This window comes from Nerophis lumbriciformis, linkage group LG06 (assembly GCF_033978685.3).
Source record: "Nerophis lumbriciformis linkage group LG06, RoL_Nlum_v2.1, whole genome shotgun sequence".
Classification (NCBI taxonomy): Eukaryota; Metazoa; Chordata; class Actinopteri; order Syngnathiformes; family Syngnathidae; genus Nerophis; species Nerophis lumbriciformis.
This window is the reverse complement of record NC_084553.2, coordinates 19,087,807-19,103,641: the sequence shown is the minus strand read 5'-3', so window position 1 is coordinate 19,103,641 and position 15,835 is coordinate 19,087,807. Positions and strand designations below refer to the sequence as shown.

The 15,835-nt window shown below is 39.3% G+C and overlaps 1 protein-coding gene across 1 annotated transcript in view; it reads right to left on the bottom strand.

Annotated features, from left to right (window-relative positions):
* efl1 (elongation factor like GTPase 1) overlaps positions 1-15,835 on the bottom strand; it is an 88,727-nt gene that overhangs the window by 48,763 nt on the left and 24,129 nt on the right. Inside the window, exons 12-15 of the mRNA XM_061963857.2 lie at positions 11,310-11,458; positions 8,659-8,822; positions 7,359-7,494; positions 3,017-3,148 (exon numbers count right to left, since the gene is read on the bottom strand). Coding sequence (XP_061819841.1) covers positions 3,017-3,148; positions 7,359-7,494; positions 8,659-8,822; positions 11,310-11,458 — 581 coding nt within the window. The remainder of the gene's footprint in view (positions 1-3,016; positions 3,149-7,358; positions 7,495-8,658; positions 8,823-11,309; positions 11,459-15,835) is intronic.

Below are 15,835 nucleotides of genomic sequence, written 5' to 3'. Positions count from 1 at the left end.
ATACCGATAATTTCCGATATTACATTTTAAAGCATTTATCGGCCGATAATATCGGCAGCCCGATATTATCGGCCATCCCTAATAATTACCTGTATTATCAACTATGCAATTGTTTCAAATGAAACAATAAATATGTGTAATTATAACTTGAATTACAAAAGAAAGCAGATAAATGGAGGGGAATAAAGAGAAGCGAAATGTATTAACCTTGCAGATTGTTATAGGAACAATATGTTAAGCTTTGTCAGTCTGCCATGTGTTACCCAGTTTCCCCTAGGGGAAAAACATTAATATACTGTATGTTTGATGAAACGTGATTATGTGCATGAATGTATGTATGCATATGTGCTTGTACAGTATATGTGCAGAATGTGTATATGTATGTGTTTGCAGTGAATGTGTGTGTGGATGTATGTACCATGAGTGTTTATGTGTGTACTGCATTTGTGTATGTATGTGAGCGTAGGTACCTATGTATGTGCGTATGTATGTATTAATAATTGAATATACCTATGTTTGTATATATGTACAGTCGCGATCAAAAGTTTACATACACTTGTAAAGAACATAATGTCATGGCTGTCTTGAGTTTCCAATAATTTCTACAACTCTTATTTTTTGTGATAGAGTGATTGGAGCACATACTTGTTGGTCACAAAAAACATTCATGAAGTTTGGTTCTTTTATGAATTTATTATGGGTCGACTGAAAATGTGACCAAATCTGCTGGGTCAAAAGTATACATACAGCAATGTTAATATTTGGTTACATGTCCCTTGGCAAGTTTCACTGCAATAGGGCGCTTTTGGTAGCCATCCACAAGCTTCTGGTTGAATTTTTGATCACTCTTCTTGACAAAATTGGTGCAGTTCAGCTAAATTTGTTGGTTTTCTGACATGGACTTGTTTCTTCAGCATTGTCCACACGTTTAAGTCAGGACTTTGGGAAGGTCATTCTAAAACCTTAATTGTAGCCTGATTTAGCCATTCCTTGACCACTTTTGACGTGTTCGGGGTCATTGTCCTGTTGGAACACCCAACTGCGCCCAAGACCCAACCTCCGGGCTGATGGTTTTAGGTTGTCCTGAAGAATTTGGAGGTAATCCTCCTTTTTCATTGTCCCATTTAAAGCACCAGTTCCATTGGCAGCAAAACAGGCCCAGAGCATAATACTACCACCACCATGCTTGACGGTATGTATGGTGTTCCTGGGATTAAAGGCCTCACTTTTTCTCCTCCAAACATATTGCTGGGTATTGTGGCCAAACAGCATATTTATTTCCTGAGTTTTGGGTCACAGCTTGTGGATACATCTGAGTACCTTTTGGAAGTTGGGATACCTCTTGCGTTATCTATTTTTGATAATAAGGCATATGCTTTGGAGGCAGATATTTTGAAGAATTTTACGGTAGTGGGATTACTTTCCCATGTTTTGTTGAATCTTGCGCTGATTACATATTTAATTTGTATATATTTTAGGAATTTGTTAGGATTTATTGCATACCGTGTTATTAAACCTTTAAAAGAGATACAACTGTTTTCATTGATGATATATCCAAGGCGTTTGACTCCCTTATCAAACCATGTTGGAAAGGTCAATGGTTTCCTGTTAAGCAGAAAATCAGGATTATTACAATTAGGTGTAACTTGGCAGGGAGTGAGCAGGGACACAGTTATTTTAAAAAATTCCCACCAAACTGTCTAGGTAGTGCGTATATTAATACTTTTAAAGAAGTTGTATTTTCGAAGCATTTGGCTAATAAAGGGCAAGTTAGAAATTGGGATCTCCTGGCTGAGTGATTGTTCAATATCTAACCATAAATGATTTAATAAGTTGGGATTGATCCATTTTAATATGTATTGTAGTTTATTTGTAAGGAAGAAATGAAAAAAATGTGGGAGTTCTATAGACCCCCATACTCCTTGGGTTTTTGTAATGTTTTAAGGCTGATTCGTGCTGGTTTACTTTTCCAAAGAAACTGATTGATGTGTGAGTCAAGTGATTTAAACTACATTTGAGAAAGTTTGGTGGGAATCATTGAAAAGAGATAATTAACCCTCGGCAAGACCATCATTTTCCCGATAGAAACCCTTCCCATAAGTGAGATGGGCATTGTCTTCCAACGCGCCAGATCATCCTCAATCGATTTTAGGATTAGGGAGTAATTCAAACGATTCACATCTGACAATGTGGAAGAAATATTGACAGGATGTGACACATATTGCTATTATTTTGAAGCCGGAAGTGTGTGATTGGTTAGAGAAGAAGTGTTTTGATATGTTTTGAACAATTGACCTGATAGTTGGCAATAAAAAAAAAGAGTGCCTCTCAACTTCCTGCCTACTGTCTTTCCTTTCTGCTGAGCTTTTAGCCAATCTTACTAAACCAGTTACAGTAACAATCTACATTTTATGTTATCAGTGCACTAAACTGTAATCTAAACACAGATGTGAAGCTTCACCTCTCTGAATGCAAGCGCTCCAGCAGGAATTTGGTCCAGGAATGACGGCTCACGCCGATCGTGGTCTTGTCCGCAGAACGACTTGCCATGGCTTTAGACCTGGGCATTTCATAATATTTATTTCCCGCTTGTGTCTCAACAGTAACTGAAAACAGCTACATTTTCCTAACCTACGGAATGTACCTAGGGTCAGACAGGACGCGTGCTGGTTAATACCGAGTCATAAAAATAAGCGACTTTTAAGTAAATTATGCTTAACTTTTTATTATCGCGTCAACGTTGACAGATTTTGATTGAGCACTGCTGCCACCTAGTTGCAGGCTTGGGAATTGTATATTCATGTTTACAGAATTACTAGTGTAGATACAAATAATGAACATTTCCCGTCGCTAACGACCCCCCTGTCAACTCAACTCATTGGGACCCACTATTTAGAAACACTGGTGTAATAGATACATTTTTGCCTACATGTCCAGACTTTGGGGACATCTTGTACAACTTAAAAATGGAAAAAAAGCTTGAAACCAAAGTGAGTGTGTTAATTCAAATACTTACTTGGGTGTTTTGGTTCTATGGCTACTCGTACAATGGGTGAAGCTTCAAAGTTGAGTGGAGTGAAGGGGGGACAGGCAGGAGAGGTAGAAAGGGTTGCTGACTTCAAAACAAAATCCTCCAAGCCTTTAATGCCTAAAAAAATGAAAGGGTAGTGAGCAAACACAAATAAAAACTAGCAGAACATGCCAATAAAATAACCACGAGTCTTTTGTATGACTGGATAGTATTACCTAGTAGAGTATACCGGAAAGATGTATAGATTTAAAGCTTTCAACCTTCATAAAATATTATCATAACTTTTGGGATGACACATTGACTTACAACTAGTTAAATGACACCTCAATCATGGAGGGGGTCTATATCGCCTTTACTGGCACTTAGCGACATTGAGGAAGGTAGCAGGAACCCTGCCACAAAAAAAAAATACAAATGGGCTGACTTGCTTTTCTGCATACATCACTCCCCCGTTCCCCATTTGTTAAAAAGACGGAAGTCAATGTGAACGCCCACATTCCGCCAGAAAACAAAAAGAAGAAGAAGAACACCTATTTGCAATTTCTGCTATCATGGCCAAAGCTCCAAACAACCAAAGAAACAAAAAGTTTTGTCCAAGGAAACAAAAACAAAAACTGAGCCTAACCAGATAAAAAGGACAGTCAGGATAAACATTGCCCCGGCTTTTAATCGCTGGCGTGAGCTCAGAGACGAGGAATTTCAGACTGATGATGCCTTGGCCATGTTCCTGCTGGACTAGTTAGTGACTTTCGTTGCTCAAATCAAAATGATAATGCTAATGTTAGCTATCGGAAATTTGCGTGGTAGCAATAAATAGCCACCAGTTTGATAGTTTCACTACTACTTCCTTCGGAAAAAAACTTTCTTTGCTTCGGACCTGCATCCGCCCCGATACATTGTTAGTAGTAGCGTCAAGATCATTTCTTGATTACTTCCTTCGGAAAAAATCTCTTGCCGGTCTTACTTTGCTTCGGACCTGCATCCGCCCCGATACATTCTTAGTAGTAGCGTCAAGATAATGTATTGATAGTTTCTGCTATCTAACATCAGTATAGCCATTAGAGATGTAATATTTGTGTGAATATTACAGCGGACATCATATATATATAATCATATATATGCGCTAGTCATCATGGGGAATATGGTCTTCTTCTGACAAAATACTACCGCTTTGGTCCACTGGCACTGCCAAAATCAACCAAAACTGAAAGTTCTTAAAGTACCAGTAGAATGGAAAAACAAGTTGCCTCTATATTGAAGCTATTATCATATGCAGTATATCTGATGTATAACACTAAATGAGTTGCAAAGTTTACGAGTAAATAGATATAACCAAAATAGTATTAATTTCAGAGATTTCCGAGCCATTTTGAGAGATAATGAGCTAGCCTTTCACGTCATCGCGTGAAGTAGAGATAGGAACCACAGATTCCTTTCCTACCAACAACACCATGCAGGCTTTATGGGAGCCAAAAATGACAAATTTTGGACAAATGATGGTCCAGAACCTTATATTTTTATTCCTGAATAAAAGGTGGGTAAAATAAAGGCTTTAGAAGCTCTGATAAACAGATCCAACTTAGTGAAACATTAAGCATCATGTAGCAGTATCGCTAAGTGCTAAACAAGAAATACAAACTACAAACATAATAAAACGATCGTTTACTGTATGATGTCTGCTCTCACTCCGATGACAATTGATAGAATGTTTATATCTTCCTGTTGAGATTAAGAATTTATTTTAATCCACTCGAAAGGTAAAAAAAAATTGTTGCGGACACGGTCTTTTGTTATAGTGTGTTGAAGGTCACAGATAAACAACTTCTAGATTCATGGCTAAATCCACCTACTACCTAGATGAGGCATAATTTATAAAGTTGCATTACTGCCATCTTTAGTTTCATTGTATAATTACATTAAAGTCTCTCGAGTCCCGTGCAGCATAAACTATAGCTAGCTCTCGGTTATTAATGCTAAAAACACATTGTCTGCATTAGCGCTTATAATCACAACATTACTAATATTTGGTTAATATTCAGGTCATGAGACGTAACTACAGTATTGTTTGCGGGTTTTCGATGGTCACATAGAGAATTTTGTGGGCAAATAGGGAGCCCCCATTGACTCCATGATTGTTAGTGGACTTTTTATTTAGTTATTTATTTACGACTAAAAACATAAAAAAAGAAAAACAAGTGTTCATGTCTTGGGATAGGTTGATTGGCAACACTAAATTGGCCCTAGTGTGTGAATGTGAGTGTGAATGTTGTCTGTCTATCTGTGTTGGCCCTGCGATGAGGTGGCGACTTGTCCAGGGTGTACCCCGCCTTCCGCCCGATTGTAGCTGAGATAGGCTCCAGCGCCCCCCTCGACCCCGAAGGGAATAAGCGGTAGAAATGGATGGATGGATGGAAGCGTTCATGTCTTATATAAGAATTGGGAATGATAGAAAGCACATGCATTCCTAAATGTCTTTCTAAGAGCTTTCTAGGGCTATATAAGTAAACATTGATTGACAGATTGATAATTTTTGCTTACTTCCAGCATGACTCATCTGATGGATGGTCAGAGTCCAGAAGCGTTCCTCCACTGATGTCAATCTCTGGAAATAGCCGAAGGTATTCGTAGCTTAATATTTAAAATAGCTGACTGAATTTGTGGCATTTTGTGATGTTTAGAGAGTATTTTCACATACTTTGCGAATTGTAAATCCAAGTGGATATGGTCTAATGATACAATGAAACACAATTAGGCATAAAAAGTCAACTTGTTTTTCCCCACTCTTCTGGTACTTTAAGTGGGGCTTTAAAGTATTGTATTTCAATTGTACGCTTAAAAAAAGAAAAAAAAGACACTTCAGTATTGTGCTTAGGTCTACAGGTTATGATAGGAGATGAGGGGCCATGTGGCTTTGGCCATGTCCACACAAAAACACATACAGTATACGGGTTTAAAACGATCTCCATCCACACAAGTGTAGTTTCAAAGCTGTCTATGTCTACACACAAACACATACACCTGCTGTCATGCACATTTTGTCCAATCAGAAGCCTGGAAAGCAACAACAGCTGACTTGGTGGCATTACACCTCTGCTATTATAATGTTTTTATTGATATACTCAACATGTACATCACCTTTAAAACCAGCCTGCACTTACACAGAGCCCTGGGAACATCATGAATCTCTTTTTTGTGTTTAAAGTACTCGTCTCCGTTTGTGCCATGTACACACATACGCTGAGCGGAGAGTTTTGGAACGCTACACTTTGCTCAGCGTTTGCAAAAGTTTGCGTTTTTAAGAACAGACGTGTATGTGTTTGCATGTGGACAAGAGGCCTAAACGCAAATATTAGTATGCATTTATTATCCATGTTCATGTGAACATGGCCGTTGTGATTATATGCTTGTGAATGAGCTTGCGTGAGTGGTGGAAAATAAAGATGTGTTAAGTGTGGAGAGGACAGAGAGACGTATGTGTGAGCTGTAGATATACATGATAGAATTCCGCCCTACAGTTGATGTGTTCAGGCTGGAATAAAGTTTTAAAAAAAGAGTGTAAGGCTGGCGCTTAATTACGTAAGCGTCATTATCTAATTACTAAGTGTACAAGTCAAAGAAGGTATTTACTACTCAGCCTTCCGCTTGTTGTACCTCCACCAGTGCATTACAGTGGTGCCTAGACACCGGAACATAATCAGAGTTTAAAAAAACTGAAATATCGGCTGCAAATTACAAGGCTGTCCAAGAGCCTGGCCAAAAATATGGTATTCATGGATGATGGACACAAAAAAAAGAAAGAAAAAAGAAGGAAGGAAAGAAGTAAAGACAGAAACAAAGAAAGAAAAATGGTTCAGCACAATCCCTCACAACTGAACATTTCAACAACATTTGGATGAAACTACAAGTAGCAGTAGAAGCACCATAGATGATTGCAGTCTTACAGGCTTTGAGCGGTCTGGACATCTGCATTATCCACATATGAGCAGAAAATACTGGAAAAACTCATTAATTTACAAGCTAAAAGGTGAACCTGTAATTATACATCGGGTACATTGACATACACGACACCTGGGCTGCATAGCACAAAAGTGAACAGCATTAGTGTGATTGTGTAGGGACTGTGCTGGCAAAGACCAATGCAAACACGCTCACACATACGGGTGTGTAGCATTACTGACCACAATTAGAAGTGGAAAGTTCTGGTATTAAATTGATCTGACAGCTTCTATCAGTAACACTTAGCTATTAGCATGTGGAATTCTCTTCCTTGTGGACATAACCTTTTTTGTCAGTGACACACATTAAAGGAAGAAATGTTGTACTGCACCTAGCACATTGCCAGATGGCATTTCCTCTTGCTCTTCCAGTTCTCGGCCCATCAGCAGGTAGATGTTTTCAATAGAACAACAGGACAGATGAGGCACCTCAGGCACACAATCTGAAGCACTACATCCATCTGGCAGCTGTGAAGCACAACATCAGTAACAAGTCAAAGGGCCTAGGTAAATGGCCCAAAAAATGTTCATAGCAAGACTAAAAAAGTGTCAACTTATTTATTTTATTGACCCAAATAGGAAATAGTATTTTTTTCCTAGGAAACAGTTTAACTAAGAAAGACAAATGAGTCCTGTTCCTTTTAGAAAGTACTCTAATCTAAACCCTTTATGCCTATAAAATACACCCGTCACACAAACACTCTTCATTCAAACCTCTACAACACCATGGACAAGACTAAATACTTGACCTCAGGGACAAGATTGTAGAGCTGCACAAGATTGGAATGGACTACAAGACCAGCACTACTGTTGCAATAATTAATACATTTAGACTTAGACTTAGACTTCCTTTTATTGTCATTCAAATTTGAACTTTACAGTACAGATAAGAACGAAATTTCGTTGCATTAGCTCATGGTAGTGCAGGATAAAAGAGTAATAAGGTGCAGATATAAATAAATAGATTACTGTACATAGTACAGTAATCTATTTCCTGTAGGAAACACAAGCTGACAGTCAATCACAGTCACAAAAGCACAGTCAGCAAAAACACCTTTCAAAATCATATCTAAGATAATTTCAGATATTTTTAGAGGATTTTAGACATTTTAAGGCCTTAAATTTACATGACTGTATTTAAGGTACAGGCAGACTTCACTGCGTTGTGGCCGATAAATTGGGCCATGCAACATAGAATCTTGGATGAGAAAGTCTTGGCCCCAGCCTAAATATGAAAGATGATGGGAATATCCAGCATGCCCAAGACCCAAAACATCACTAAGGTAACAAAAGGACTGCCTCAACAAGAGCGACATAAAGATCCTGGGGTTACATAGTTGGTGTCTGAACCTTTACCCCACAGAAAATCTGAGGCGGAAGCCAAAAACTTTGTGTTCCCAAGCGACATTTTCTAGTATTTTCAGTGTAATTGATAAAAAAAGCCAAACTAGGGCACATGAAAAAATATGTATGTTCCAGCAAGATGGTAGCCTCCATGCTGGTATACCTTGATCAAAAAATAAAATTGCTTTATGTCAAAACTATTACATTATTTACTTAGGCAATACTTAAAAGATAAAACATTTCTTTATGGACATTATCATGATAGCAATTTTCGAAGAACACATTTACCATGGTCAGACCCTGGGCAGGATCATATTTTGGTCCAAGTATGAATATTCTTTGTCCTTTCTTCACCACCCCGCTGTACACCCTGGCAAATGCGATGAAGGTCTGACTTTTCTCCTCTGCCTCCCCTGGCGTGGACTCTTTCAGCACCCGAGTTTCCGGCTCATCTGGCAGAAACGAATAACTTTTACTCAAAGTGTTCCTCCTTATTGGGGGTGGGTACCAAATTCGGTACTTTTATAGGTACCGACCATTTTTTGTCAGTACAAATTCATGGAAAATCAAACGGTACCGCATTTTGATACTTTTGTTGCGCGTGACGTCACATGTGGTCGTAGACTCGGCACTGACTCAGGTACTTGGCTGGGAAACACACAGACCGAGCTGGACTGTCTCTAGGTAATGTTGCAATTTTCCATGCCAACAAAGCAAGCATGCCTGACAGAAAGCAATCTAAAGCCAAAGACTATAAAAATGGGACCCATTACCTCCCTGCTTGGCACTCAGCATCAAGGGTTGGAATTGGGGGTTAAATCACCAAAAATGATTCCCGGGCGCGGCCACCGCTGCTGCCCACCGCTGCTGCCCACTGCTCCCCTCACCTCCCAGGGGGTGATCAAGGGTGATGGGTCAAATGCAGAGAATAATTTCGCCACACCTAGTGTGTGTGTGACAATCATTGGTACTTTAACTTTAACTTTAAACTAAGGCTTCACTTTTCAAAATGTGCTCGCTCTGTGCTACTTTTAATTGGATATGCCATATACAGTACATGCTCTTAATTAGCATTAATGATTTTACGTGGCAATTTCAACACCTAATTTGGTAATCAAAACTACAACTAAGATGCAATTTCAAATTATACAGCTAGTGTATAATAAGTACTAAGGGTGTCAAAAAAAAAAAAGATTTTCAGATTAATTGCGATTCGTATTTGTAACGATTCTTAATCGATTATAATAAAACCAAAACCGATTTTTATTTTTGTCCAATCTATACTGTTTTCTTTTCTCCTCTGCTCCCCTCTTCCTTGTGGAGGGGGGGGGGGCTTGGGGGGCACAGGTCCGGTGGCTATGGATGAAGTGCTGGCTGTCCAGAGTCGGGACCCGGGGTGGACCGCTCGCCTGTGCATCGGCTGGGAACATCTCTTCGCTGCTGACCCGTCTCCGCTCGGGATGGTGTCCTGCTGGCCCCACTATGGACTGGACTCTTACTATTATGTTGGATCCACTATGGACTGGACTCTCACAATATTATGTCAGACCCACTCGACATCCATTGCATTCGGTCTCCCCTAGAGGGGGGGGTTACCCACATATGTGGTCCTCTCCAAGGTTTCTCATAGTCATTCACATCGACGTCCCACTGGGGTGAGTTTTTCCTTGCCCTTATGTGGGCTTTGTACCGAGGATGTCATTGTGGCTTGTGCAGCCCTTTGAGACACTTGTGATTTAGGGCTGTATAAATAAACATTGATTGATTGACATTGACTGTCCAGCCAATCAGGCAAATCATATTGTTGATGCAGATGCCCATATTTGCAGTAAAGATATACTTTTAAAAAATTGGATACTGCACTTGTTGCCTTAATTGTATTTGAATTTATTAAATATTTGGGAAGCATTTTACAAAACCTGTTTTATTTTAAGGAATATTTAAATTCATCAGAGCTATTTATCTATTTTATGGAGGAATGTAGTTAATCATAGAACTGGCATCCAATGTTATTAAAAAAGTAAAGATTTTGAATAGAGAATCGTTTTGAATTGAGAATCGATTCTGAATTCAATTGTTACACCCAATAATCGAATCAAATCAAACCGTGTGGTGCCCAAAGATTCACAGCCCTAATAAGTACAATATTTACAATATAAGCACTTAAGCACTATGTAGAACTCGACAAAAGACAAGACTGCCACATTTAGCTCAATGGCAAAGACTACTTTCTGGCTAAGGCAAAACACAGTAGCCTATACACTACTGCCATCTAACGTCTTGGAATTGCAACTGCATACAAATACTAGTATATAACGCTTGTAAATGAGACTCAGAAGTGTAATAAATCAAAATATAACAACTAGACAGTACAGTATAATTTATTTATGGCTCTTTCACATTGAGATACAAAATACTTAAGCTAACAGAAAACACCACCAGATGACTCTCTGTTGTGAACTAATATTTGTTTGGAACGGGGGGGGGGGGTGTGTGTGTGTGTGTGTGTGTGTGTGTGTGTGTGTGTGTGTGTGTGTGAGTGCAAGAACTACTTAATTACCGTTAATCTGACCGTTAATCTTTTGACATTTCACTGCATTCTCCTCCACAATGTTCTTGAGCTCCACTAATTTTTCCTGGTTGCTCCTCAGAGCATTTGACTTTCTCATGAGCTGGGCCTTGCGCCTGCCAACAAAGCCCTCAAGCTGCAGGCCCAGTGTTCCAAGAAACAAAGCTTTCTTTCAGAAGGTGCAGTGTGCTTCATGTACATTTTATTTCACCTGCTTCATTAACTTGTTTGTTCTGGAGCCACAAATCATTGAACCTGCAGTTATCCATCTGTACAAATCTCTGCTGCTAGCTATGTTATGAATATCATATGAATAGCTATGATATGGAACGTAAAAACATAAAAACACCCCCCTGCAAGTCCAACTCACCTTTGCTGAGTGCTTCAAGCTGACCATTGAGGGACTTTTTTTGTCGGTCTTGTGGTCCTGCTGCTGTTATTTGTTCAGCTGCCATCCTTTCAGTATGTCTTTTTCTTGCCACTTCTCTGCGCTGAGCAATCTCTTCCTGAGTCAAAGGCCTACATTTACACAAAAACGGGTGTAAAAGTTGAGGTCACAAAGTTCTGTAAAACAAGGAAAAATGTGTCGCTATAACAATTAGAAATGCGTGGTTGCAGACGACCACATTGTAACTCACCAACAGTGGCATTAATTCCACAATATGTAATTTGTAGTGGTGAACAACTGTACTGCATCATACTCTCATGTACGTATATAGAGTGGTGCTGTACCTTGGTGTTGTATGCCTCATTTTTCGTATGATTCGGCTTTTGTCGAACATTTTGATAAACACTATTGCATTTAACAAAGAACTCATAGCAAAATATGATTGGGGCGTGCACGTGGCTCTCTCCTCCTCTGCTCTTTAATATATGGACCAAAAAGAGTATTCAATAGATGTAAAAGTGATGTTGAATGTTAATTTATACGTCATTTATCATTCATACTGTTTTCTCCATGCAAAACTATAATTTTATATAAAAAGTGTTTTGGCTGCCTGGAACTAATTAATTGGATTGACATAATTTTTCATTGCCGAGTTGCACGTGATGCCACATTTTGTTGCTTGCTGTTGTCATGGTGGGCAAACAAGCATATTCCCAACAAAAAGTCATGTGAAAGCAATTTAAAAACTGTGTTTAAATGCACTGTTCTCGTCTGTGGAAATCTCTCCAAAAAGTTTTTTTTTTTTAAAGAAGTTATTAGAGTTCCTATTACTGTATTGTCTGCAATCAAGTTAAAAAAGTTGTCAAAAAGCCGTTTATTGTCAGCCATGTTTTTGCCAGTCTACCACAGGAAAGCTGTGGATACAGATATAAGATATAACTGGCTACCACAAGTGTCTGACTGTGGGCTGAATAAATAATGGTCTCAGTCTATTTTAGTGGTTTTCAACAGGGGTGCTGGGATGCCTTGTGAGTCCCCGGAGTTACTGCATGGACATCGTGACATTTTTGGTTTTTAATATTTGTTTTATATTCCCATTGCAATTTTACCACAAATTTTAATGTCTTTTATTGCTCACTAACATTGATCCAACAATATGTTTTGAACAGATAAATGAAGGCAGAAGAGATTCAGTTCAGTTCAAGGCACACATTTAGCAACACACAAGTGCTCTTTCAAGCAGGGCCACTGGTTTAATTCCCTGTCCCACTAAACAAGGAAGACCCGCCCCTATCGCTTCTCAGCCAATCGCAAGAGTCTGTCAGGTTGTCCGTGATCGGCCCTGAGCATATTATCAGCAGACATCTAATTTATACTTAAGTGTTTAGATTTTTAGATAACTTTGAAATTGTACCAAAAAACACATGTATTGCAGAAATAAGCATATTGTACTCTTTAGCATGTGATTAATGTTGTTTGGTTTGCTTCTGAATTTTACAGCCTAACGAAGTTCTTCTTTCCTCTTTTAGGCACCAATGAATTTTTAGGTTGTGTTGGAATTGTGGGGCGGCGTGGCTCGGTTGAAAGAGCGGCCGTGCCAGCAAATTGAGGGTTCCAGATTTGATTCCCGCTTCCACCATCCTAGTCACCGCTGTTGTGTCCTTGGGCAAGACAATTTACAAACCTTCTCCCGGTGCCCTTAACACTAGTTTAAATGTAGCTTAAAGATGTAGATAATGGGTTTCCTGCGATGAGGTGGCGACTTGTCCGGCGTGTACCCCGCCTTCCGCCCAAATGCAGCTGGGATAAGCTCCAGCCACTCCTGTGACTCCGAGAGGGCCAAGCAGTAGACAATTAATGGATAATGGGTTTCATTATGTAAAGCACTTTGTCACTAGAGAAAACCACTATATAAATATAATTCACTTCCCCTTGCTGTTCTGCGATCGTGTTGCCTTGCTAGGTCGACTACACGGTAGGACATGATTTTAATGGATTGTTTCTCTGATTTGGTGGTTGTTGCCCGCTTCCCCTTCTTGGCGCTATATTTGGCGCTGGCTTTTTCCGTTCCAGTGATTGGGGGACAGGGTCGAAAAAACCCTAACTAGCACCTTTAAGCATAACAAAGACCAGAGAGGCATCTCATAATTTAAAATACTTGTCAATTCTAATTTTAGTTACCACTGTATTATATGGTGTTAGTTTATTCTGAACATGCATAGAAATCAAGGCTTATCAGGGCGTAAAGTTATTTCAAGAGATGTAAAATGCTACTGCAAAGCAACAGTGTTGCTGAAATTACATTAGCCGGAGCTCAAATGGTAATAATATAAACAATATAACTATGTTGTAGACATTTTTATGTCACACTGTAATATATATCATAATATCGCATAGCACTTATCTAAAATCGGTACACGGTGTCGTTACTTCCATGTGCAACAATGACTGAATGTATCACCTTTATCTGGTTCAGATTAGCAACACACATCAGACTGGAATACAACTCAGACATAATATTTTATTCACCTAAAGTCATGACTTCAGGTGAAACTTCCTTGTAGTTAAGCCCAAACTTGATTTCACATTGCCAAAAAAAAGACTCTCAGTCTCTCATGTGAAATGTTTGTAATTTTCAGATTGGTTTCAGTATGTCAGTGTGAATGGTTGTCTGTCTATCTGTGTTGGACCTGCTATGAGGCGGTGACTTATCCAGGGTGTGCCCTGCCTTCCGCCGAAGTGCAGCTGGGATAGGCTTCAGCCCCCCTGCGACTCCAGGGGGACAAGCAGTAGAATATGAATGGAGAAATGATGTGAAGAGGTGCATTTGAGTACAAACCCCGTTTCCATATGAGTTGGGAAATTGTGTGAGATGTAAATATAAACGGAATACAATGATTTGCAAATCCTTTTCAACCCATATTCAATTGAATGCACTACAAAGACAAGATATTTGATGTTCAAACTCATAAACTTTATTTTTTTTTTGCAAATAATAATTAACTTAGAATTTCATGGCTGCAACACGTGCCAAAGTAGTTGGGAAAGGGCATGTTCACCACTGTGTTAAATCACCTTTTCTTTTAACAACACTCAATAAACGACTGGGAACTGAGGAAACTAATTGTTGAAGCTTTGAAAGTGGAATTTTTTCCCATTCTTGTTTTATGTAGAGCTTCAGTCGTTCAACAGTCCGGGGTCTCCGCGGTCGTATTTTACGCTTCATAATGCGCCACACATTTTTGATGGGAGACAGGTCTGCACTGCAGGCAGGCCAGTCTAGTACCCGCACTCTTTTTTTACGAAGCCACGCTGTTGTAACACGTGCTGAATGTGGCTTGGCATTGTCTTGCTGAAATAAGCAGGGGCGTCCATGAACAAGACGGCGCTTAGATGGCAGCATATGTTGTTCCAAAACCTGTATGTACCTTTCAACATTAATGGTGCCTTCACTAATGCACCCCCATACCATCACAGATGCTGGCTTTTGAACTTTGCGTCGATAACAGTCTGGATGGTTCGCTTCCCCTATGGTCCGGATGACACGATGTCGAATATTTCCAAAAACAATTTGAAATGTGGACTCGTCAGACCACAGAACACTTTTCCACTTTGCATCTGTCCACCATGATCTCGGGCCCAGACAAGCCGGTTGCGTTTCTGGATATTGTTGATAAATGGCTTTCGCTTTGCATAGTAGAGCTTTAACTTGCACTTACAGATGTAGCGACGAACTGTATTTAGTGACAGTGGTTTTCTGAAGTGTTCCTGAACCCATGTGGTGATATCCTTTAGAGATTGATGTCGGTTTTTGATACAGTGCCGTCTGAGGGATCGAAGGTCACGGTCATTCAATGTTGGTTTCCGGCCATGCCGCTTACGTGGAGTGATTTCTCCAGATTCTCTGAACCTTTTGATGATATTATGGACCGTAGATGTCGAAATCCCTAAATTTCTTGCAATTGCACTTTGAGAAACGTTGTTTTTAAACTGTTTGACTATTTGCTCACGCAGTTGTGGACAAAGGGGTGTATCTCGCCCCATCCTTTCTTGTGAAAGACTGAACATTTTTTGGGAAGCTATTTTTATACCCAATCATGGCACCCACCTGTTCCCAATTAGCCTGCACACCTGTGGGATGTTCCAAATAAGTGTTTGCTGAGCCTACCTCAACTTTATCAGTATTTATTGCCACCTTTCCCAACTTCTTTGTCATGTGTTGCTGGCAGCAAATTCTAAAGTTAATGATTATTTGCAAAAAAAAAAAGTTTATCAGTTTGAACATCAAATATGTTTTCTTTGTAGCATATTCAACTGAATATGGGTTGAAAATGATTTGCAAATCATTATATTCCGTTTATATTTACATCTAACACAATTTCCCAACTCATATGGAAACAGGGTTTGTATAACTTTTTTAAAGAGCGAGCATCCTCTGCAGTAAACATTTGTCTTTGGTCTAGTTCTTTTGTCAGTTACGAACTGCAAAAAAAAACAAAAAACTCAAA